The sequence below is a fragment of the Triticum aestivum genome, chromosome 7B (genome assembly GCF_018294505.1).
Source record: "Triticum aestivum cultivar Chinese Spring chromosome 7B, IWGSC CS RefSeq v2.1, whole genome shotgun sequence".
In the NCBI taxonomy this organism is placed as follows: Eukaryota; Viridiplantae; Streptophyta; class Magnoliopsida; order Poales; family Poaceae; genus Triticum; species Triticum aestivum.
Genome location: NC_057813.1, coordinates 695,590,017 through 695,615,582, shown reverse-complemented (window position 1 = coordinate 695,615,582; position 25,566 = coordinate 695,590,017). Strand labels below are relative to the sequence as shown.

At 46.5% G+C, this 25,566-nt stretch overlaps 1 protein-coding gene across 3 annotated transcripts; it reads right to left on the bottom strand.

The window, feature by feature from the left end:
- Positions 1-492: 492 nt before the first annotated feature.
- LOC123159401 (putative aldehyde oxidase-like protein) lies at positions 493-14,917 on the bottom strand. Of its 3 annotated transcripts, none has more exons than XM_044577226.1 (10): positions 14,611-14,917; positions 4,776-6,440; positions 4,392-4,651; positions 3,592-3,801; positions 3,100-3,318; positions 1,849-2,817; positions 1,652-1,747; positions 1,444-1,542; positions 1,064-1,253; positions 493-946 (listed from the first exon to the last, which is right to left on the bottom strand). In XM_044577226.1, exons 1-10 carry the CDS (start codon positions 14,759-14,761, stop codon positions 732-734), a joined length of 4,074 nt encoding a protein of 1,357 aa, XP_044433161.1. In that variant the 5' UTR covers positions 14,762-14,917; the 3' UTR covers positions 493-731. The 3 variants fall into 3 exon arrangements, with proteins under 3 accessions (XP_044433161.1, XP_044433160.1, XP_044433162.1); XM_044577225.1 differs by lacking the exon at positions 14,611-14,917 and adding an exon at positions 13,258-13,533; XM_044577227.1 differs by lacking the exon at positions 14,611-14,917 and adding an exon at positions 7,279-7,488.
- Positions 14,918-25,566: the final 10,649 nt, after the last annotated feature.

Here is a 25,566-nt window from a genome sequence, read left to right as displayed (position 1 = left end):
TGTTCTGCTTGCTCTTCAGTCTGCTGCTCCACTGCAGGGCATTGTAATAAACGTTGTACTATTATGCTGTTGAGCTGGATTCTGGCGCCCTCGTCTGTTGCTAAAAAAAAGGTCTCTTTCCTCTTCCTAGATTACCGTGGGGCCCTCTATGCTACACTTGATTGAAAACTCAAATCGTGTTAGTTGATACTTATCTTCTTGTCAGCGTCTTCTCCTTCCTCCTCACACGGAGCTGCCCTCCAATGCCAGCTGAACCACCGGCCACCACGCCACCTTCGCCGTTCCTCATATCGAGCCGCCTTCCAACGCTAGCTCAACCGCCTACCACCTACACATGCTGCTGCGCGCGCCTTCCCCAAGCTTCCTCTCCAGCACTGGCGAGCCTCCCACGTCGTCCCCTGCTCCAGGTCGCTCCCTGCCCAGCATCACCAACGAGCCGCAGCCCGCCATCTTCTCTTCCCAAGTTGACTGATGCAAGTTGCATCTTGCAAATAGCAAACGCGTATTACTATTTATAAAACGTGCATTTTAAAGAGAAAACCTGACTTCAGGTTCAGTCAGGAATTACAAACACAGATCTCAACCCAGGATTATTTGAAAAGCGTGCAAGCACAGCACTGAAAAATTACAAACGTTTCAAACATCATGTCCGCAATTTACCATTCGACGTTGCACAACACGATCCATCACACCACACCGCTCCTTCCGGTTGACGGCACCGGAATCTTGCATCACGCCGCAGCTCGAGACTGATGTTCAGATAGGCTTTCTAGGTACTTATCCACAACGTCCAAACCACACATTTCCTTCACATGGGTCATTGGGGCAGGGACGTCGAGCTGGAACGTGAGCTCTGAGCTTCCAAACTCCTTCCTCGCTGCCCTGATGGCTTCTCTCACCGCACAATGGACCGATGCTGCGAGAACCAGGGCAGGTTCCCCAGAGGCTGGCAGAGGCAGACTAGTTAAATCACTTTCAACTACTGATAATTTTCAGCTCGCAAAAAAAGTAAAACTATATTCATGTTGCTTCAGTTCAGGGAAAGCACAATCCTACTACATACCTTTCGATGAAAGAACGCGGTTCTTATGGTACCCACTGTTGAGCACCTCGGCGTTGAACTGCTTCGGGATAGTGTCTACGCTCGGGATCTTGTAGACCCATGTGCTGTCACTCACAACCAGGCCATCGGCATTTGTTTCGTGTTCTTCGTTTATGAAGAAACCAATTCCTTGTATGAAGGAGCCTTCAATCTGTAAGGTGGATGGTTGAGATCAGATATGAATATACGATACCATCATGCACTATAATGAAGAAAGACTCTGATCGGGGCTGCAATGTAATGTACTCGCTCTGTTTTGATGTAAGGCATTATCAAATAATATCCGTTTTCACTACAAAATGATAAAAGAAGAGCATAGCGCAGTGGAAAATATCTCAAACCTGGCCCAAGTCCACTGCAGGGTTCAAACTCTTTCCACAGTCATACACAAGGTCGCTCCGTAGTAAAGTAATAGCTCCTGTAAGAACATCAATCTCTACCTGGATTTTTAGTAAAAAGTGAAATGAAAGTCAGGAAACCATCACAATATCATCCAGTAACAATTGAACTATGCTAGTGTGATTAAAATTAAGCATAATATTTTTGTACCTCACTTATACCAGCTCCATAGTTCAGATAGGTGCTGGATTCTTGGCCAGGTACCCAGTATGCACTTGAGGACAAATTAACATTATCCTTAATGGCCTATTTGGGAAAGTGTTAGCACGTATAAAGATAAACAATTCCACACAAATATTTTACTCTTATGTACCATAAAAATCCAGAGGGAAATAAAAAAAAATAACCTGAGCAATCAAAGCATCCCATGAAACAGCACCACCAGATTGCTGCTTGAGCTTCTTCATGACCGGCTTTAATCTGTCAACCAGCATGTTGCAGGCCTCAAGGGTTGCTGCACAGCTAGATTCAGACGAAGTGCTGCCAGCAGTGAGTCCGCCTTGGATCAAGTTCAGCGTGTCAGCCTGAAGAAGACGCACCCTATCAAGAAGGCATTCAGATCCATCAGGCCATAACTGTCCCAACGCGAAAACCGTCATCTGCTGTACTTTGGTCCACAGTCCCTGCCCAACTTCAATACCTCCAACCTCAACCACAATGGAACCATCGTTGAGCACAGAAACTCTTCCAGGAGCTGGCCTTGGTGCCACCTTGAAGATGAGGGGCACACAAGAGATACCCCTCTTCCGCCACTTGTTGCGGTTGTTAAAATGCTTGATGGATTCAGCTCGATGCAGGTAGCTTGACGTCGCGAGTAATCTATTGAAAATAGAATGCAATGTGTACGTCGATGCTTCGCCTGCGCTTTCTGGATAGAACAACACAAGACTGTCATAGGTGTGGAAATTCTTCTGCCTGACATTATTAGCATCAAGCGACAACACCGAAGCGACATGCTCGATGATAGCTTCAGCGATAAAAGATCCCTGCGTATCTCCAGGAGCACGCATTGTTGACTTGGATGTGTTGTTTGTCTTACAGACCTTGATGTCAAACGAGAGAGCACCCCAGTTGTATTTTTTCAAGCCTGACATCATATAGTCTGGAATTAGGGGGCTCGCATCTGGAGAAATCCCAGCGTTGATCAGAATGTCCAGGTGCAAGGCTGTGATTCTTCCATTGGACTTGAAACCAACAGTGTAATATGCTTTTATTGGGTGCCGACCCCCGATCATGATCATGTCAGTACTGCGGTTGAGATACATCCGCACCGGACGACGTAACTTGAAGGCACAAAGCGCAGCTGCCGTTGCTACCTGCAAAAGCATATATTGTTGAATCACTGAGTAGCAACAGCTGAAAATGGTTAATATTTCGGCTTTCTTGGAAGCTGAATGAATGGTAAATGAAGCTCAAATGTGCAAACTTATGTTAGAAGCTATCACTAGAACTCTAATCTACCATAAAAATAGAAATTATTCATAAAATGCAATATTCATAAAAAAGTACTGTTAGATTCTTTCAGTTGTAACACACAGGCTTTGAATTTGTTGCCACTCTGTTGGACTACTGTTCATGATTGTTTGATTCTTACTTACAGTGTATGATCTGAATGTCTTCCCACCAAAGCCTCCTCCAACCCTTCTTGTAATGACACGCACATTGCTGAATGGAATACCGAGGCACCTCGCTATGACACTCTGCGCAAGCTCAGGGTATTGTGATGAACTGTAGACTACAAGAGTGTTATCTTCATCTGGAATCGCCAATGCTGTTTGTGTTTCCATATAGAAGTAGTACTGAGAGGCAAGTTTCACCTGCGATCATCGAAGTCATACATATTAATGCATACCATGTGGTGTTGAAAACAGAGACCATCGAAAATCAAATTTAAACGTTTGCGTTGTTAAGTACTCCCTCCGTCCCAAAATAAGTGTCTTAATCTTAGTACAACTTTGTACTAACTTTAGTACAAAGTTGAGAGACACTTATTTTGAGACGAAGGGAGTATAAGAACTTCCATTCACTTTTGAGCAATGCAGGTGAGATGTCAGGATGGAAAGGTCTCACGGTGTGTAGAATTAACATACTTCTGTTGCGAGGATCTTGTGATCAGCTTCCGCCATGCCCTTCGAAAAATCACCAACTTGTTTTGGATACCTCTCAGGAGGAACTTCGAAATAACTATTGTTCTGTACTGCCTGTTCTACAGTTAAGATTGGTGGCTTCAAATCTTTTGTGTCATATTCAACAACGACCTGTTTGCCTGCCAAGTTGGCATATCTCTGAGTCTCTGCAATCTGAGGTAAAGTACACATTTTAATGGTATCAGTATTGAAGAATACACAATAACAACTCATTGTAATAAGTTTGTGACCAGGGCAAAAGTTAGCTAATGCTTACTTGTAACCAGGGGAAAATTGGCACTAATTGTTAATCAGTTTAATTTAAAAAGGTTACTCTCGGTGTTTAAACTGAATACGAGCATATATGATAAAATGTGACATCAATACAGTGTATTTTTGCATATCCACTAACGTTGATTTTTAGTAAGCAATTTTGTTATGAAAGAAATGGAGATACAAGCGCACCACAGAAAATTTCCGTAAGCGTTTAATTAACCCAATCTAATATAGATTTTGTTAGGGTATTTTATAAATGAAATTTTGGATGTACATATATAGATATATCTTTTGGATGACAATGTGTGATACTAGGGTTTATTATTTTAATGTGTACAGATTTGACCCTCCTAATTAAAAATAACTTCTTCTTAAGATTAACAACCTTATTTTACAGAGACTAGTGAAGAAAATCGCATTTATAACTTGACTTTATTATAAAAGAATTTATTTTTGAGTAAACATTAAAAATATGAAAAGATAAGTACCACGACACCAAGGGCTTGCCCAGCATACTCAGCGACAGGAGAACCAAAAAGTGGTTCATCCCCAAACAAGAAGCTTGATCCAATATTTTGCCCTCCACTTGGAATATCCTTCGCGGAAACAACCGTGAGGACCTTCTCTGATGCTAAAGATGGCTTGAATTTGATATTCTTGACATATGCAAGAGGCTGTGTGCTGTAAATAAACTCTCCATAGAGGCAATTTTTTGGAGCAGGAATATCATCTACATATACTGCCTCCCCTGCAGTACAGAAAAGAAATTCTATAAGCCTAAACGTAATCATAAAGGAAGGACAATTTGGAGAGGAAGAGAACTTCTAGATCCCATTAATAACTTTGATGATGTAAGCTTATTAAACACATACCAGAAGTTTGAAGCTCAACTGCGTACTTTTTAATCGGCTCACCAACTGGTTTATGATCATCACTGGAAATTGTTTCTCGACGTGAAGACAATGGAAGGTTACAGGGATCATCTGTATTTGAAGAACTAGCAGAACCAATGCTCAGAGTGTTTCCAGGCCCTTTGATTCCTTTAGCAAATGGAGACAGGAAACTGAAGAGAAATCCAACGGCCACACTGACTCTGTATTCAGGATGTGATGTTCCTTTCATTGGTACAATTGTTTCTCTAAGTAACCGAACTGCTTCAAGCACAACAGATGGAGTGAGCACTTTTCCATTCAGGTGTTGTTCAACTTTTGTTGCTCTAATGGCATGTTCGGTCCCATAGGCACCAAAGGCCATGTGTAGGTTACTCAGCACAAGATCACCACATGATTTCTGGGAGACATGGCCCAGCATTGCAGAGTTAATATATGAAACCGCATTGCCAAGAGGGCGCGGCGCTGCTCGGTAAGTTTCAAAGATCACCTTACTTTCTTTCTGAGAATCTGAAGCCCAATGTGGAATAAATATGCTCAGGAGCAATGTACTGGGATCACTAGGAGGCAGCTCCAGAAACTCTTCCAAAGTAACCTCTAGTGTTTTTGAATAAACCTGAAGACGAACAGTTGAAGCAACACCGAGAAGTATGGTCGCGATGTCCGATGGAAAAGGGTATTTCTGTGCTAGAATTATGTTCCCGCCAATGCTTGCTGTGTTACGGACAAACGGTGTAGCTACCTTGCTCATGTGCTCGGTGAGTTTTCTGAAAACCACACTTCCATTTGCACATGATTTAGACCCGGCTTCTTGCTCAAGTATCTCGATGGTCTTAGAAATTGGTGTAGCTGCTCCAATTTCAATGCCACTGTCTTTCTTCCAAATAGCTGAAAGCTCTGGAATGTCACTGATGTCAATATACTTGTTATATAGATCCTGATCCTTGTATCCCTTTACACCAGAACTTGTGTTCGCAACAACCACTTTAACTGTGCAGTCACTGAACAAGCCAGAGTTCAGTAAATCATAATATTGCTCGATGCTTTTAGGATGATACCAACCCTCGCTGGAGACCGTAACAACCGAATCATCATTTAGATGATGAAGCGAAGATTTTATCTCGGATTTCAGGAAGTCCGGGAAAGTGCAGACTCCGCCGCCAAGAGTGTAAGCTGGCAACTTGCTAACATCGGCGTGCTTATCGCCTTTCTTCCAGAATACATTGAGGCCCAAATCCTCCAGGTCGACATCTGAAGCAAAACTTTTGCAGGCGTCGACAATTGGCCTGTAACCGGTACATCTACACATGTTGCCTGAGAAAGCCCTTTCCGCTTCGGACACCGTCAGCTTTGAGAACCCTTTTTGTGGTTCAGGCTTGTTGGATTTGTCGGCATTTGCAAGAGAGGTGAAAATAGACATGCACATGCCAGGAGTGCAGAAGCCACACTGGGAAGCATGGAACCCAGACATCCTCTTCTGGATAGAATGGAAGCCATCTTTCGTATTTCCCAGGCCTTCGGTGGTGATGACTGAGCAAAGATTTATGTTGTAGAGCAGAGTCAGGCATGAACTTGCAGAGAATTCAGTGACCTCAGCTTTTGTTGGATTGTAAGTTGCTATAAGGACTACACAAGCTCCACATCCGCCTGCAATAGAGCACAATGATAGAGTTATTCATGCGATGCTAGATCCGCGCCGCCTCGGGACAAAATAAACATAACATTGAACTGGACTCTGGAGGAACAGTCTGAACGGAAAGAACCAGGCCTTGTGTGAAAACTGAACTAATATAACCAAATTCACTGCTACTTATTTATCCCAATTTGGTTTGGATTATTATTCCAAAGTCTGAACTCCGAGGAAAACAAAAACAATGGCAGCAGTGAATCATACGGATGGAAACGTATACACGATGAATTGCCGATGCGCAAACCACGGGCGGTATGGACCTTATACTGCCATACCAGATGTTTGCATATGAGTAAAACACACTGTTTGTACATTAACTTGCCTGGGGTGTTCAGTTTAGTGCATCAGCCTAGAAACTAATCAATTTCAGAAGTGAAACCTATTGATGCTAGCAGTAACTCTGTGGAATGCACGAAACGCCAGGGTGTTTGACAACAACCATTGGACTGACCATTACATCTCACTACATCAATCTGAAACCTGCTTTGGCTATGGAGCAGTCATGCGAAGCGACAGCAGGACAGAATCAAACTGAACACATAGGCTGCGTCTTTATTCTGATTTGATGTACCTCTATCATCTCTCCCCTAACCGGCTTGGCTATGGACAGCTGCACAGTCAGTGTAGCGCATAAGTACCACATGGTCTCCAGGTTCACGCCTGTTTTGAAATACATAAAGTAGGGAAAGTTCTACTTTTGTTTAAAAATAAACATTGATGCTTAGCAAAGCATATGTATAAATCATCCAGAAATTTTCCTCCATGTCTCAGATGTCCTGGTGCAGAGACCCTCACCGCCCTTGTCGCGCGGGACATGTGGTGCGCCAGCGGCATGTGAGGCCGCCTCCTGTCGCTTCACCCTCTAGATCGCCTCCTGCCATGGCTTGGGCCAGAAGGGGAGGCACGGGCAGAGAAATGGAAGAGATGGGAGAGCGAGGGGAGCGAGGACGGGACGGGAGACGGAAAGGGGCGACACGGTGGCTCGACGGAGATGACGCCGGATTTGGGGGAGACGTGCGGCGGCAAAGCCGAACTAGGGATTTGAGGGCCGATTTGGGATTTTATTTTTTGCTACCGTCTGTACTCCCAGAGGTATGAGGGGCTCTTTTGAAAGATTCCTGCGATTTTGTCAAATATCTCTATAGTTGGTCGGTCTGTTTCTAAATTAACATCACTGACAAATTTACGCATAATATTGGAATAAAACTCTTTTTACACCACAAAAAAAAAACTCTATTTCATCACACCATAATATTGGAACAAAACTCTTTTTACACTGCAAAAAAAGAAAAAAATACTCTATTTCATCGGGCTGGTGTAATTCCCACACGCACACAAAAAAAAAAATTCAAGCTGAATTTTGAATAGCTTTCCCTACATCTTTGTTGATCGAAATGCAATCATGTCAAAATGCTACCCACCACTTATGTGGTTAAAGTGTCACTTTGCATCCTTAGAGCATCTCCAGACGTTGGCCCCCCAGGGGGCGCGTAAAATCGCTGTCTGGGGCGAGCCGGCGCAAAAGATCAGCCTGGGGGCGAGTGGGTTCCCAGTCGCCGACCCCAGGGCCGCCCCCAGATGCCGTTTAAGTTAAAAATAAACATTCGACAAAGTTTGGCTAAATTCGGTTAAAATTCGACAAACTTGGCATATATTAGACATGTTCGACATTTTACATAGCAAATTTATCTAAAAAATGGCGAAACTACAACTACAGGTCGAAGTAGTCGCTGAATGCGGTGTAGTCGCCGCCATCCTCGCCGCCGTCGTCGTCGGCGGCCTTCACCTCCTTGACGCGGCCGCCCCTGCTGGACCCCTGCCTGGCGTCGCCATGGCGGACCGGTGGCGGCGCGTCGTCGTCGTTGCTGTCGTCGAGGACGACGAGGCCTCCTTCGTCGCGGCCCCGGTGGCGTTGTTTGAAGTGCTCCAGGGCGCGGCACTGGCGCTCCATCTCCATCTTCAGCCAGTCGTCATGCGACCATTTCAGGGCCGCCGCCTCGTCGAGCTCCCTGTCGCCGTGCTCCGTCTTCTAGGCGGGGAGCCCCGGCTCCGTTTTCACGGTCGCGAGCCCTGCTCCGTCTTTGGTTTGACGAAGCGCGGAGGAGCCGACGAGGAGGCGCGTCAGCCGCCCTCGTTTATGACGATGTCGGCGCTTCGAGTGAGCCGGCTGAACGGCGTCTCCGCTGCGGGCTCGGCCTTGACGCCGAGCAACGCCGACGAGGCGGAGGAGTGGGAAGAAGAACGGGAGGAGGAATGCGAGGAGGAAGTCGAGGAGGAACCGAACCTCCTGGACATCCATTGCCCGGCGCGCCGGCGATGGACCGGGGTGGCCGCCGCGACAGGGTATGCCAGCGGCAGGTTGTTGCCACCCTTGAGGTACTCCAGCACGCCGTCGAGCGTGCGGCCGAGGACGCCCCACCACATGCGGCGCCCCTCGTTGTTCTTGATGCCGCCCACCACCGGCGCCCCATTGGTGAACGCCAGCCTCTGCTCCTGGCGGCACTGGAAGTACGCCGCCCACGCCGCGTGGTTGTCGGCGGCGAAGAAGGCGGGGCATGCCTCGACGTCGGGCACCGGGGGAATGGGCACTCCCCCGTTGCTGAGTCTCCACCCCGTTGGCCCGACGCGCATGTCCGGTGGCGCCGGGATGTCCGCCTCGAACATGAGCCACGCCTCCCACTCGTGAAGCGAGCGGCGGCCGCCGCCGTTGGCCGCCGCCGCGTCACCGGGGAAACGCGCGGCCATCGGGCTTGGGAGAGAGGGAGAGGGAGGGAAGAAGCGTCGGCGGCTGCGCACGGGAGAGGGAGAGCTCGGCGGCGGTCGATGGGCGGCTAGGGCTGGTGTGGCTAGAGGCGAGGGAGGCCATCGGCTTTATAGCCGCGTCTGTGTGTACGTGTGGCGGGAGGGAAGGCGTCGCCGCGCCGCCCGTGATGAGGAATCAATGGCAAGGCTGACCGGCGCGGCAGCGCGGCAGCCTTGGCATTGATTCCCGCGGGAACCGAGGTGATGAGGGTGACGAAGCGGCCGTCTCGCTGACTCGGCGGGCCTGCGGCTCTTTCGCGCCAAAACCGCTCGCCCCGGCGCCCCTGGGCGCCCCCCCCCCCCCAGTGCCCCGGGTTCGGCCTGGATCCGCCGACGCTGATTTCGTCCCAAGCCTGCGAAAAAGGGGCTCCTAGGAGCGCGACTGGACCGTTTTTCGGAGCTGACGCGAAAAAATCGCCTGGGAAGGCCGTGTTGGGGGCGCGGCTGGAGATGCTCCTAGCTTAATAGATACTATATCTATTTCAAAATAATTAAAGTTCTGGATTTGACCTAAGTCAACTTTGTTTAAATTTGACCAAGTCTATAAAAAAAAATTAACATCTAGAACACCAAATTAGTCTCAAGAGATTATTTTCGTACTGGTGTATTTGGTGTTGTAGATCTTGCCATATTTTTCTATAGAGTTGGTCAAGCTTAAACATGTTTGACTTAGGACAAACTAGAACTTCACTTATTTTGAAATGGAGGCAGTAACTCACTAGGTCTTGCTCTTAAATGTAGGACATACTTGCATTGGCTCAATGTAAGTTGTGGATGTACAAAACTTTTGAGGGTTTTGAGCCTATGAGATGGAGGGGCCGTTACCAATGGCGCTACCAATAGCAGGTCAGACGGGGAGGAGCTCAATGGCGTGGTTCTCGTAAGTTCTAACATGCTCATTGAGCTAAGGAATTGGTGGAGTGGAAGACGTTGAATCACGCTAGACGAGGAATATAGTGTCCCGGTGGAGCGGGCGAGGTGCAAAAATGCATGGCCCCACTCGATGGGGTTGGTGCTCCAAGTCGTGTCGCACTAGGTGGTAGGAAGATGAATGCCAACCGCAACGCAGTGGCGGAGCTACATTGGAGTCAGTCCATATCATGGTCTATCATTTAGAAAATTTTAAGCTATATATTTACTCTTGAGCCTTGGACCAACAAGCCATAGGCTATTCCCCTTTTGTTTGACCCTCCCTGCCCACCTAGCATTGGACTTCAAGCTCGACCATTGATCCGTTGACATCCCCGCATGGAGGTGATCCTATTTCGCGCGTAGGATGCTAAATAGCGACCTACTGCTTATCCCCCTCCCCCTCGGGTGCGCCCCGTCCTAGTCAGCCCATTTTGATTTTTTTCCCTCCGGTGTTGGAAGGTCCTGGAACCATTGCTGAACCAGTTTTTTCTCTATTTCTCTTATGTTTTTTTCATTCTTTGTTCATTTATTCCTTTTCTTCTTCTTTTTTTTTATTTTCCTTCTACAAATCCGCAAACTTCTTATCAAATCCGAAAATCATGCGCATTTTTCTAAAAATTCAGAAGAAAACTCAAATTCGTGATTGTGTTTTTGAAATACATGAATATTCTTTCAGTCCGAGCAGATGTTTTAAATTAGTAAACATTTTCAAATATTAAATAAAATATTGAAATTCATGTTTTTTAAACTATTTACATCTGCTGAATAGATGAGATTTTTTGAATTTGCAAACAATTTTAAATTGGCAAATATTTTTTCGAAATCTGTGAATTTTTTATGAATTACGAATATTTTTCAAAATTTTCAAAAAAATCAAATTCATAATTTTTTTGTAATTTTTAGAACAAGGATCATTTTTAATTTCAAAATGTTTCCTATATTTTAAAAATTCGGAATGAATTTTTAAATTAAAAAACAAATTTGTGAATATTTTATGGAACCCCCAATTTTTTTAAGAAAAAAGTTAGAGAGAGAGAGAGAGAGAGGCGATTTCGGAGGCGACAGTTCTACCCCTTCCTCAATCAGCACCACCACGGCTCCCTGCCTCCTCCGTCCACCGATTCGGCGACGGGAGGAGGAGGGGACCCCGAAGCTTCAGCTTCGTTGTGTAGGTAGGGTAGGAGTATGTTTTCTTGAAGGCATTGCTTCAGTGGCGGGGAAGACGTCTCGTATGAATAAAGTGTTGTTGTTCTTCCACCATCTTGGCATTGCTCCAATCTGTGGCGCCGGGGAGCAGTCGGCTCAGTTGTGTCATCGGTTTCCAGATCCGGTAGTCTTAGTATTCGGTGGTTGGCTCCTGGTGTTCTTTTGGATGGCGGCGCGGTCGACTACAACAGAAGGATTTGGTGTCTTCAAGTGGGCCTCACGGTTGAAGGCTTGCGGCAGCGCTCTTCTTCCTCGATCTCATCGAGTGAAGATGGCGGCGCCGCAAGCACTGCCGCATAGGAATTTTGGTGATGTGAAAGAAAAGCGGAAAATAAGAGAATGAGAGGAAGGGGACATTAAATCTAGTCTATAGATGGTGATGTTATTGTTGTACATGTTGTCTATAATGTACATATATTATCATCCGTGCATGCCACGAGAAAGGGACATGCCATCTTTCCAACAATCAACCACCTAATAACTATGCAACTGTGGAGGATTGACAACAAATTCGTATTCGCATAAAACGAAACAGTGCTGGTTATGACTCTGTGACAAGGACGGATGAGAAAGTTGCATTCAAAGAAAAAAAAAGGACGGATGAGAAAGCCCGTTCCACACTGGAAAGTAGAATCGTGAGCCATAGCCAAAATGGAAACGCCAAGGAGGGTCACTGTCAGTCTGTGACTACAAATATGATCATAACCACCGATCGACCGGCTTAGCTATTGACCGGTAGTTCGACACTTGATGCAAAGTCTATGTTTTCCGTTGGTATTCCTTTTCATTTTTGCAATCATGGTATGTAAGGTACATCATTATTCCGGTATGAGTGCACTAATAATATTGCGAGAGTAGACCAGATCCATGGCCGGTATGATAGCTAGTCTGTAATTTTTATAAATTCTTCTTATTTGGTGAGACCGGGCAAAGCATTTATATTCGTTAAAAAAAAGGCACATCGTTTAGATGAATCACTTGCATCTATGGTGAAAGTGAAACCATGAGCAATTACAAATTTGCAACTTTTTAACTAATATTTCTTTGGATCTTAGATCGACACCCGAGCACAACACAGCTGGATGTACCGAAGGACCGAACACCAACCATGAGCCCACACATGGTTTATGAGAGTAGATGCATGGAGTTAAATTTTGAATAGTGATTCGACTGTTTGCTTCTCAAGCTTAGTGTGCCATTTTGCAGACCGTGGAGTAAAAGATCATTAGACATGTAACTAAAGTTTGGGCAACGAGCTACTATAGCTCAACCAACCATATTGCATACTTCGAATCTGGATGTGATATGTGTTACAGTCAGTACCTACTAAAGGTTGCGGTCACTTTAGCCCAACATATTTTGTTCGAAGTTTACAAAATTGAATTATGTTGAACGATCATGCCGAAATAGACATGAAAACATCTTCGCCGACATAACGATCTCGGTGTCAGACTATCGGCCGATCTCCAACAGACTGGAACACCTACGTATTTCCTTGTAATGTGAGTTCAGGACGACAGTGATCGCGCTCGTAATTAAATACTTCCTCCGTCCCAACTTTGTATTAAATCTGCGACACGACGGAGGGGTTGTAAAAACAGAGAACGTACTTCAAAATTAATGATGTACGCTCGGATCACAATGCATGCATGTCGACGCAAAATCACACAAGGCATAATTCAGGTGTGCAGACACACGACCGACAGTACAACGCTTGAGCGATGGTGGTCTGCTTTGCGGGGTGCGATTAGCAGCGTTCGTACTACGCTCCTAGAGCTAGCAAGAGAATGGTGGATCAAGAGCGAGCTAAGCTAGCATGCAGCTTCCGTGCTGTGATCCCGTAACTGTACGCACCTTCGCCACAGCCGAGCTTGGTGCCGGTGAATGGCGTCCGGGTCCGGATGAACTCCAGCAGCGTGGTACCGGGGTGGACGTCGCCGCCGGCCACCTCATACCGCTGCCCGTTGAGCGCGAACACCACCTTCTCCAGCCTCGCCGGTCCCATCGCCACTTTGCCACCGCTCGGTCGACTGGCTAGAAATGGTTGATAGATGTATGAGCAGCTAGGGCGTGCACGGCGATGCATCTGTGTGTGTGTGTGTGTGATGGAGAACGTGGTGGGCGAGCTGTTGCTGCTGCTACGCTATAGCGAGGGAGTTGAATGCTGGCTACACGCCTCCGCGTGGCCTCCAGCGTCACCGACGGGGACGGACAGCGCGGCGTGGCGGTGATCCGGTAGGTAGGTGCACGTGCAGTGCGAGCGGTGCCGAAGCAATGCTGTTCGGACAAGAAAATGTCCCCACATTTTTTTCTGCTGCGTGGATAACGATCCTTCCTTGCTCGAGTTGTGTGGGCAGCAGCAAACAAAAGAAAAACGGTGGAGAATCCTTCCTCGATTGTCAAAATGGAAGCGGCAAGAGATACGCATACGATCTTGACTCCCACTAGAAAACGTTATCTGCTTTCCTTCGGAAAAAAATAAATCGTTATCTGATATTCCACCGCCGTCTCTTCCTCTGACCCTCTCTCCATTTGAAAAAGGAGATTCCTCGTCGACGTGGAGCAAATACGACCAACTAAGTTACGATCACTTTAGCCCAACATATTTCAAACTTCTAAGTGTACAAAATTGAACTGTGTTGCGCAATCATAACGAAATAGACATCTCTCTCTCTCACACACAAAAAAGGCATAAAATATCGTCGCCGACATTTGATCTCGGTGTCAGACTAGCTAGATCGGCCGGTCCGTCTCCAACAGACTAAACCACCAATTTCTTTCTACCACTGGGAGTTGAGGAGGACAGTGCTCGTGCTCGTGCTCGTAATAAAAAAGAAAGTAGATCACGTAGTACGTCTTTGGATCATCAAGATCAATGATGTACGCTCGGACCACAACGCATGCATGTCATGTCGACGCAAAATCACACATCAGACATATTTCAGGCGTGTGCTCTCAAGCATACACACGGCCGACAGTGCTTACTACGCTTGAGCGATGTTGATCTGCTTCGCGTGGTGCGATTAGCATTGTTCTTGTTCGTACGCTACGCTCATAGAGGTAGCAAGAAAATGGTGGATCAAGAGCTTGCCGTGCTCCCTCCGATCCATATTACTCGTTCTAGATTTGTTGTTAAGAGCATGCAGTGCATACATCATGGGTGCTCTAAGCCCTCTAAGCCTATACTAACTGTTAAGCTATACGTACCTTCGCCGCAGCCGAGCTTGGTGCCGGTGAATGGCGTCCGGGTGCGGATGAACTCGAGCAGCGTGGTCCCGGGGTGCACGTCGGCGCCGGCCACCTCGTACCGCCGCCCGTTCAGCGCGAACACCACCTTCTCCAGCCTCGTCGACCCCATCGCCACTTCGCCAGTCGACCTCGGCGGGCGAGCTAGCCGGAAATGGTGGATTGATGTCTATATGAGTAGCTACTCAGCTTGGCTGGCAAGGACGACGCGCACTGCAATGTGGGTGACGGGGGAACGTGGTGGGCGAGTTGCTGCTGGCAGCTAAGAGTTGGATGAATCCTCGATCTGTTGCCTCTTTACTTGCGTGACGGCGAGTGGTTAGCTGCCCCGGCGACTCGGCGCGCGGGGAGGAGATCGGGCCAGCCGTCACCCGACGGGGACAGCCACGATATGGGTATGGACGGCGATCTGGTGGGTCCGCCGACGGGCACGCACGTGCAGTGCGAAGTAGTACTACTCAAGCTATGCTTTGCTGTCTAGGCACGAGAAAGTCCCAACGCATTCTGTCGCCTTCATGTTCGTGTAAAATTTGAGGCGAAAGAGATGTGATTCTACTAACTCCCATCCCGATCAACCTACTATCCCGCGCGCCGTCTCTTCCTCTGTCCCTCGTCTCTCCCAAACTGAAGAAATAAGAAAACTGCGACATGGCCGGAACTGGTGTGGTTTAGCTACTCGCATGTCCATGTGTATTTTTTCGCAAATACGCAAGATGCGTATCTTTGTATTGATAGAAGAATAGTACAAGCATGGGGTTACAACGCTTACAAGGCCATGTGCGTACTAGGCATGGTGTACAAGCGAAGGAGCACAACAGATGGGGGTATGCTCAGCCCCGCGACCGAAACTAGAGACTAAGCACCGGGGATAATGTTTTGTAGTCCGGTGGCGCCCGCCTTGGCCCATAGGCGCGCCTCGTCCTTGATGGTATCGGAGGTGAAGGTGATCGATGGTGTCGCTCCGTCAAAAATGCAAGCGTTGCGGTGCTTTCAAATCCACCAAGTTGAGAGGATGATGAGGGAGGATAGACCCTTGCGCATGGAAGCGGGCGCGAGGTCGAGAGAGGATTTCCACCAGAGCTGGAATGGCGTGTCAGGGGCGGGGAGGCCGATGGGCACACGTGCCCAACCGAGGATCTCGTGCCAAATTTGGCGAGAGAAAAGAGCATCCGGCAAGGAGATGGTGCATGATCTCCCCCTCTTGGTCGCAAAGGGCGCATGCATCGTCATGGGGCAGTCCGTGGCGTGCCAGGCGCTCCGCGGTCCAGCAGCGGTCTTGCATGGCCAGCCATAAGAAAAACTTGACGCGGAGAGGAGCCCAAGGTCGCCAAGTGAGCTGCCAGAAAGGGTCTTCACAAGCTCCAATGAATAGAGCCTTGTAGCAGGAACTTGCAGTGTATGTAGCGGAAGAAGTCCATCGCCAACGTAGCATGTCCGGTTCGCTGGAGAGATTAGTGTGCCGCACCAGGTGCCATAGCTCGACGTACTGCACCATGGCCGCCGGCCCAAGCGCGCCTCGGATGTCCTGCACCCAAGAGCGCTGGTGCAGGCCATCACGCATGCAACGCTCCTTCCAAAGACGCCTTGGGACTAGAGCGAGAACGAGTGGGGCGATCTCGGCCACGGACCTGCCAACGATCCAGTGGTCGGTCCAAAACCTGCAAGTATCTCCAGCACCAAGCTGCCAAGTCGTGGAGGCTCTGAAAATTGCACTCGCGTCCGCGTCGTGGGGGATGTGAAGGTGGCTCCAAGGGCGAGAAGCGTCGGTACGCTGCAGCCATAGCCAACGAACACGGAGAGAGATGCCCGTACGTTGAATATCTCGGATGCCGAGGCCACCGAGAGAGATGGGCCAGCATACACGCTGCCAGTTGACGAGGCACTGACCACCGTTGGCCTTGTTTGATCCTGCCCATAGAAATCCTCGGATGATCCGGTTCACCTTCTTGATGGCAGTGCTGTTGAAGGCAATGGCAGTGAGGAAGTGCGTGGGGATGGCACTTAGGACATGCCACACAAGGGATAGGCGGTCTCCCTTGGATAGCATAGATGCCCGCCATGTGGAGAGCTTGCATCCAAGTTTGTCGATGATCGCTTGCAAGCTCGTCGAAGAGACCTTGCGGACTGAGAGGGGTGATACGCCTCCGTCGTATCTATAATTTTTGATTGTTCCATACCAATATTCTACAACTTTCATATACTTTTGGCAACCTTTTATACTATTTTTTGGGACTAACATATTGATCCAATGCCCAATGCCAGTTCCTGTCTATTGCATGTTTTATGTTTCGCAGAAACCCCATATCAAACAGAGTCCAAACGGGATAAAAAACGGACGGAGAATTATTTTGGAATATTTGTGATTTTTGGGAAGTAAAATCAACGCGAGACGGTGCCCGAGGTGGCCACGAGGGTGGGGCCCACACCCACTCCAGGTGGGCGCGCCCCCACCCTCGTGGGCCCCTCATAAGGCGGCTGATGCTCTACTTTGGCCACAAGAAAGCTAATTTTTGAGAAAAGATCTAGGTGAAGGTTTCAATCCAATTGGAGTTACGGATCTCCAGATATAAAAGAAACGGTGCCAGGGCAGAATACCAGAACGTAGAAACAGAGAGAGACAGAGAGATAGATCCAATCTCGGAGGGGCTCCCGCCCCTCCCACGCCATGGGAGCCAAGGACCAGAGGGAAAACCCTTCTCCCATCTAGGGAGAAGGTCAATGAAGAAGAAGAAGAAGGGGGTCTCTCTCCCCCTTGCTTCCGGTGGCGCCGGAACGCCGCCGGGGGCCATCATCATCACCGCGATCTACACCAACACCGCCGCCATCTTCACCAACATCTCCATCACCTTCCCCCATCTATATTCAGCGGTCCACTCTCCCGCAACCCGCTGTACCCTCTACTCGAACATGGTGCTTTATGTTTCATATTATTATCCGATGATGTGTTGCCATCCTATGATGTCTGAGTAGATTTCCGTTGTCCTATCGGTGATTGATGAATTGCTATGATTGGTTTGAGTTGCATGTTTTATTATTGGTGCTGTCCTATGGTGCTCTCTGTGTCGCGCAAGCGTGAGGGATCCCCGCTGTAGGGTTTGCAATATGTTCATGATTTGCTTATGGTGGGTGGCGTGAGTGACAGAAGCACATATCCGAGTAAGTAGGTTGTTTGCGTATGGGATAAAGGGGACTTGATACTTTAATGCTATGGTTGGGTTTTACCTTAATGATCTTTAGTAGTTGCGGATGCTTGCTAGAGTTCCAATCATAAGTGCATATGATCCAAGAAGAGAAAGTATGTTAGCTTATGCTTCTCCCTCAAATATAATTGCAATAGTGATTACCGGTCTAGTAAAGTAGTCAATTGCTTAGGGACAATTTCACAACTCCTACCACCACTTTTTCACACTCTCTATATTTACTTTATTGCTTCTTTATCTAAACAACCCCTAGTTTATATTTACGTGCTCTTTATTATCTTGCAAACCTATCCAACAACACACCTACAAAGTACTTCTAGTTTCATACTTGTTCTAGGTAAAGCGAACGCTAAGCGTGCGTAGAGTCGTATTAGTGGCAGATAGGACTTGAGAGAATATTTGTTCTACCTTTATCTCCTCGTTGGGTTCGACACTCTTACTTATCGAAAGAGGCTACAATTATCCCCTATACTTGTGGGTTATCAAGGGGCAGCCCGAGGTAGGTGATGGGGAAGTGAGTGACGGGGCACTGCATCTCCGCGGCTATCGTAGCAATGTGGTCGTCAGTGCATTGGATGGGAGTGGCCGAACACTTTTCGAAGTTGGTTTGCAGCCCAGAAGCGAGGCCAAAGACATGAAGGAGCCTGCGAACCGTGGCGATGTCGTGGGAGTCCGGGTGGCAGAAGATGACCACGTCATCAGCATAAAGGGATATGCTCGAAGCCGCATGATGGGTGGTCAAGCGATGAAGGAGGCCTAGCTCCACCGCACGTAGCAACATGGAGTTCAACGCGTCGATGACCAGGGTGAAGAGCATGGGTGATACTGGGTCCCCTTGTCGAAGGCCGTGAGCGTGTTCGATCGGAGGCCTTGGGTGGCCGTTGATGAGAACTCTCGTGGAAGCCGTGGAAAGGAGCATGGAGATCCACTCGCGCCAGTGTGGTCCAAAACCAAGGTGCTGCAGAAGCTGGAGAAGGAAGGGCCAAGACACACTGTCTAATGCTCTAGCAATGTCCAACTTGAGAAGCATGCATGGTGCCTTTAGGTTGTGCAAGAGGCGAGCCGTCTACTACACAAGGAGGTAGTTGTCGTGGATACAACGTCCCGCAATAAATGCACTTTGGTTGGCATAGACCATGGTGTTCAGCCGTGGAGCAAGACAAAGGGAGAGAAGCTTCGCAACCAACTTGGCGAAGATGTGTATGAGACTGATGGGTCTATAGTCAAAGAGGGAGTGCGCATCTGCACGCTTGGGGAGCAGCGTAAAAAGGGCCTCACTGAGCTTTTGCAGGCCTCTACCATTCATGGCGTAGAACTTGTCGAAAGCCGCAAGGAAGTCAAGCTTGATCGTGTCCCAATAGGCAACCAAGAATCAGAGGAGAAACCATCGGGGCCAGGCGCCTTCCCAGTCGGCAGACTCTTGACAGCGTACCAAATCTCCTCCTCGGTGAATGGCGCGTCCAGCGCTAGTAGGTCAAACTGCGGCACCCGAAGGGCATGAAGATCGAGCGTGATGTCGCGATTGGAAGTGCTGCCAAGGACGTTAGAGAAGTGGACAAAGGATGTCCATGGAGTGAATGGCAAAAAACATCGACATTGAAGGCTAGATTTGCAGGAACCACAAGTCTACGTAGTTGTGCCCAAAATCACTATATTTTTTTCTTATTTTTTGCAAAAAATACTAGTTAGCGGCTTTGGTCGTTTTGATGACGATTATGACAGGTGGGTCCCATAAATGATCACGTGGTGTAACTATTTGTTGGGGAACGTAGTAATTTCAAAAAAAAAAATCCTACACACACGCAAGATCATGGTGATGCATAGCAACGAGAGGGGAGAGTGTGTACACGTACCCTCGTAGACCGAAAGCGGAAGCGTTAGCACAACGCGGTTGATGTAGTCCTACGTCTTCACGGCCCGACCGATCAAGCACCGAAATTACGGCACCTCCGAGTTCTAGCACACGTTCAGCTCGATGACGTCCCTCGAACTCCAATCCAGCCGAGTGTCGAGGGAGAGTTCCGTCAGCACGACGGCGTGGTGACGATCTTGATGTTCTACCATCGCAGGGCTTCGCCTAAGCACCGTTATCGAGGTGGACTATGGTGGAGGGGGGCACGCCACACGGCTAAGAGATCCAAGGGATCAATTGTTGTTATGTCTATGGGGTGCCCCCTGCCCCCGTATATAAAGGAGGAGAGGAGGGGGAGAGGGCCGGCCTCTATGGCGCGCCCTGGAGGAGTCCTACTCCCACCGGGAGTAGGATTCCCCCCCTTCCAAGTAGTAGGAGTAGGAGTCAAGGAAGGGGGAGAGGGAAGGGAAGGAAGGAGGGGGCGCAGCCCTTCCCCCTAGTCCAATTCGGACTAGGCCTTGGGGGGGGGGGGCGAGGCCTGCCCTAGGCAGCCCCTCTCTCTTTCCCGTATTGCCCAATAAGGCCCAATACTTCTCCCCGGCGAATTCCCGTAACTCTCCGGTACTCCAAAAATACCCGAATCACTCGGAACCTTTCCGAACTCCGAATATAGTCGTCCAATATATCGATCTTTACGTCTCGACCATTTCGAGACTCCTCGTCATATCCCCGATCTCCGGGACTCCGAACTCCTTCGGTACATCAAAACTCATAAACTCATAATATAACTGTCATCGAAACCTTAAGCGTGCGGACCCTACGGGTTCGAGAACAATGTAGACATGACCGAGACACGTTTCCGGTCGATAACCAATAGCGGAACCTGGATGCTCATATTGGCTCCCACATATTCTACGAAGATCTTTATCGGTCAAACCGCATAACAACATACATTGTTCCCTTTGTCATCGGTATGTTACTTGCCCGAGATTCGATCGTCGGTATCTCAATACCTAGTTCAATCTCGTTACCGGCAAGTCTCTTTACTCATTCCGTAATACATCATCCCGCAACTAACTCATTAGCTGCAATGCTTGCAAGGCTTATAGTGATGTGCATTACTGAGTGGGCCCAGAGATACCTCTCCGACAATCGGAGTGACAAATCCTAATCTCGAAATACGCCAACCCAACAAGTACCTTCGGAGACACCTGTAGAGCACCTTTATAATCACCCAGTTACGTTGTGACATTTGGTAGCACACAAATTGTTCCTCCGATAAACGGGAGTTGCATAATCTCATAGTCATAGGAACATGTATAAGTCATGAAGAAAGCAATAGGAACATACTAAACGATCAAGTGCTAAGCTAACAGAATGGGTCAAGTCAAACACATCATTCTCCTAATGATGTGATCCCGTTAATCAAATGGCAACTCTTTGTCCATGGCTAGGAAACAAAACCATCTTTGATTAACGAGCTAGTCAAGTAGAGGCATACTAGTGACACTCTGTTTGTCTATGTATTCACACATGTATCATGTTTCCGGTTAATACAATTCTAGCATGAATAATAAACATTTATCATGAAATAAGGGAATAAATAATAACTTTATTATTGCCTCTAGGGCATATTTCCTTCAGTCTCCCACTTGCACTAGAGTCAATAACCTAGTTCACATCACCATGTGATTCAACACCAATATTCACATCTGTATGTGATTAACACCCATAGTTCACATCGTCATGTGACTAACACCCAAAGGGTTTACTAGAGTCAATAATCTAGTTCACATCGCTATGTGATTAACACCCAAAGAGTACTAAGGTATGATCATGTTTTGCTCATGAGAGAAGTTTAGTCAACAGGTCTGTCACATTCAGAGCCGTATGTATTTTGCAAATATTCTATGTCTACAATGCTCTGCACGGAGCTACTCTAGCTAATTGGTCCCACTTTCAATATGTATCCAGATTGAGACTTAGAGTCATCTGGATCGGTGTAAAAGCTTGCATCGATGTAACTCTTTACGACGAACTCTTTTATCACCTCCATAATCGAGAAACATCTCCTTAGTCCTCACTAAGGATATTCTTGACCGCTGTCCAGTGATCTACTCTTAGATCAAAATTGTATTCCTTTGCCAAACTCAGAGCAAGGTATACAATAGGTCTGGTACACAACATAGCATACTTTATAGAACCTATGACTGAGGCATAGGGAATGACTTTTCATTCTCTTTCTATTTTCTGCCATGGTCGGGTTTTGAGTCTTACTCAACTTCACACCTTTGCATCACAGGCAAGAACTCTTTCTTTGACTGTTCCATTTTGAACTACTTCAAAATCTTGTCAAGGTATGTACTCATTGAAAAATCTTATCAAGCGTCTTGATCTATCTCTATAGATCTTGATGCTCAATGTGTAAGCAGCTTCACCGAGGTCTTTCTTTGAAAAACTCCTTTCAAACACTTCTTTATGCTTTCCAGAAAATTCTACATCATTTCCGATCAACAATATGTCATTCACATATACTTATCAGAAAGGTTGTAGTGCTCCCACTCACTTTCTTGTAAATACAGGCCTTTCCAAAAGTCTGTATAAAACCATATGCTTTGATCACCTCATCAAAGCGTATATTCCAACTCCGAGATGCTTGCACCAGTCCATTGATGGATCGCTGGAGCTTGCACATTTTGTTAGCACCTTTCGGATCGACAAAACCTTCTGGTTGCATCATATACAACTCTTCTTCCAGAAATCCATTCAGGAACACCGTTTTTGATATCCATTTGCCAGATTTCATAAAATGTGACAATTGCTAACATGATTCGGACAGACTTAAGCATCGTTACGAGTGAGAAAATCTCATCATATTCAACACCTTGAACGTGTCGAAAATCTTTCGCAACAAGTCGAGCTTTGTAGGTAGTAACACTACTATCAGTGTCCGTCTTCCTCTTGAAGATCCATTTATTTAACATGGCTTGCTGATCATCAAGCAAGTCAACCAAAGTCCATACTTTATTCTCATACATGGATTCTATCTCAGATTTTATGGCCTCAAGCCATTTCACGGAATCTGGGCTCATCATCGCTTCCTCATAGTTTGTAGGTTCATCATGGTCTAGTAACATGACTTCCAGAACAGGATTACCGTACCACTATGGTGCGGATCCTACTCTGGAAGACCTACGAGGTTCGGTAGTAACTTGATCTGAAGTTTCATGATCATCATCATTAGCTTCCTCACTAATTGGTGTAGGAATCACTGGAACTGATTTCTGTGATTAACTACTTTCCAATTCGGGAGAAGATACAATTACCTTATCAAGCTCTACTTTCCTCCCACTCACTTCTTTCGAGAGAAACTTCTTCTCTAGAAAGGATCCATTTTAGCAACGAATATCTTGTCTTTGGATCTGTGATAGAAGGTGTACCCAACAGTTTCCTTTGGGTATTCTATGAAGACACACTTCTCCGATTTAGGTTCGAGCTTATCAGGTTGAAACTTTTTCACATAAGCATCGCAACCCCAAACTTTAACAAACGACAACTTTGGTTTCTTGCCAAACCACAGTTCATAAGCCGTCGTCTCAACGGATTTTGATGGTGCCCTATTTAAAGTGAATGCAACTATCTCTAATGCATAACCCCAAAACGATAGTGGTAAACCGATAAGAGACATCATAGGTCGCACAATATCCAATAAAGTGCGGTTACGACGTTCGGACACACCGTTACGCTGTGGTGTTCCAGGTGGCATGAGTTTGTGAAACTATTCCACATTATTTTAACTGAAGGCCAAACTCGTAACTCAAATATTCATCTCCACGATCAGATCGCAGAAACTTTATTTTCTTGTTACGATGATTTTCCACTTCACTCTGAAATCCTTTGAACCTTTCAACTATTTCAGACTTATGTTTCATCAATTAGATATACCCATATCTGCTCAAATCATCTGTGAAGGTCAGAAAATAACGATACTTGCCATGAGCCTTAATACTCATTGGTCTGCATACATCAGTATGTATTATTTCCAACAAGTCAGTATCTCGTTCCATTGTTCCGAAGAACAGAGTTTTAGTCATCTTGCCCAAAAGGCACGGTTCGCAAGCATCAAATGACTCATAATCAAGTGATTCCAAAAACCCATCAACATGGAGTTTCTTCACGCGCTTTACACCGATATGACCCAAACGGCAGTGCCACAAATAAGTTGCACTATCATTATCAACTTTGCATCTTTTGGCATCAATATTATGATTATGTGTATCACTATGATCGAGATCCAACAAACTATTTTCATTGGGTGTATGACCATCGAAGGCTTTATTCATGTAAACAGAATAACAATTATTCTCTGACTTTAAATGAATAACCGTATTGCAATAAACATGATCAAATCATATTCATGCTCAACGCAAACACCAAATAACATTTATTTAGGTTTAACACTAATCCCGAAAGTATAGGGAGTGTGCGATGATGATCATATCAATCTTGGAACCACTTCCAATATACATCGTCACTTCACCCTCAACTAGTCTGTGTTTATTCTATAACTCCTGTTTCAAGTTACTTATTTTTAGCAATCGAACAAGTATCAAATACTCAGGGGCTACTATAAACACTAGTAAGGTACACATCAATAACCTGTATATCAAATATACTCTTGTTCACTTTGCCATCCTTCTTATCCACCAAATATTCAGGGCATTTCCGCTTCCAGTGACCATTTCCTTTGCAGTGTAAGCACTCGGTTTCAGGCTTTGGTCCAGCTTTGGGCTTCTTCGCGGGAGTGACAACTTGCTTGTCATTCTACTTGAAGTTCTCTTTCTTTCCCTTTGCCCTTTTCTTGAAACTAGTGGTCTTGTCAATCATCAACACTTGATGCTCTTTTTTGATTTCTACCTTCATTGATTTCAGCATCATGAAGAGCTCGGGAATCGTTTTCGTCATCCCTTGCATTATAGTTCATCACGAAGTTCCAGTAACTTGGTGATGGTGACTAGAGAACTCTGCCAATCACTATTTTATCTGGAAGATTAACTCCCACTTGATTCAAGCGATTGTAGTACTCAGACAATCTAAGTACTTTCTCACTAGTTGAGCAATTCTCCTCTATCTTTTAGGCGAAGTATTTGTCAAAAGGTCTCATACCTCTTGACACGGGCATGAGTCTGAAATACCTATTTCATCTCTTGAAACATCTTATATGTTTCATGACGTTTCAAAAACGTTTTTGTAGTCCCGGTTCTAATCCATAAAGCATGTTGCACAAAACTATCAAGTAGTCATCATATTGAGATAGCCAAATGTTCATAACGTCTGCATCTGCTCCTGCAATAGGTCTGTCACCTAGCGGTGCATCAAGGACATAATTCTTCTGTGCAGCAATGAGGATAAACCTCAGATCACCGACCAAGTCCGCATCGTTGCTACTAACATTTTTCAACTTAGTTTTCTCTAGGAACACATATGAAAACATAGGGAAGCAAAAACATAGGGAAGCAACAACGCGAGCTATTGATCTACAACATAATTTGCAAAATACTACTAGGACTAAGTTCATGATAAATTAAAGTTCAATTAATCATATTACTTAAGAACTCCCACTTAGATAGACATCCCTCTAATCATCTAAGTGATCACGTGATCCAAATCAACTAAACCATAACCGATCATCACGTGAAATGGAGTAGTTTTCATTGGTGAACATCACTATGTTGATCATATCTACTATATGATTCACGCTCGACCTTTCGGTCTCAGTGTTCCGAGGCCATATCTGCATATGCTAGGCTCGTCAAGTTTAACCTGAGTATTCTGCGTGTGCAAAACTGGCTAGCACCCGTTGTA

What these genes read in the sequence shown, in the direction of transcription:
- LOC123159401 (XM_044577225.1), bottom strand. Translation starts at nt 13,489, where the DNA reads ATGCATCGCCGTGCACGCCCTAGCTGCTCATACATCTATCAACCATTT. An exon ending in GGCAAGCCCTTGGTGTCGTG is followed by an intron (nt 3,802 to 4,391) that starts GTACTTATCTTT and finishes ACTTTACCTCAG; the next exon opens with ATTGCAGAGACTCAGAGATA. An exon ending in ACAAGATCCTCGCAACAGAA is followed by an intron (nt 3,319 to 3,591) that starts GTATGTTAATTC and finishes CGATGATCGCAG; the next exon opens with GTGAAACTTGCCTCTCAGTA.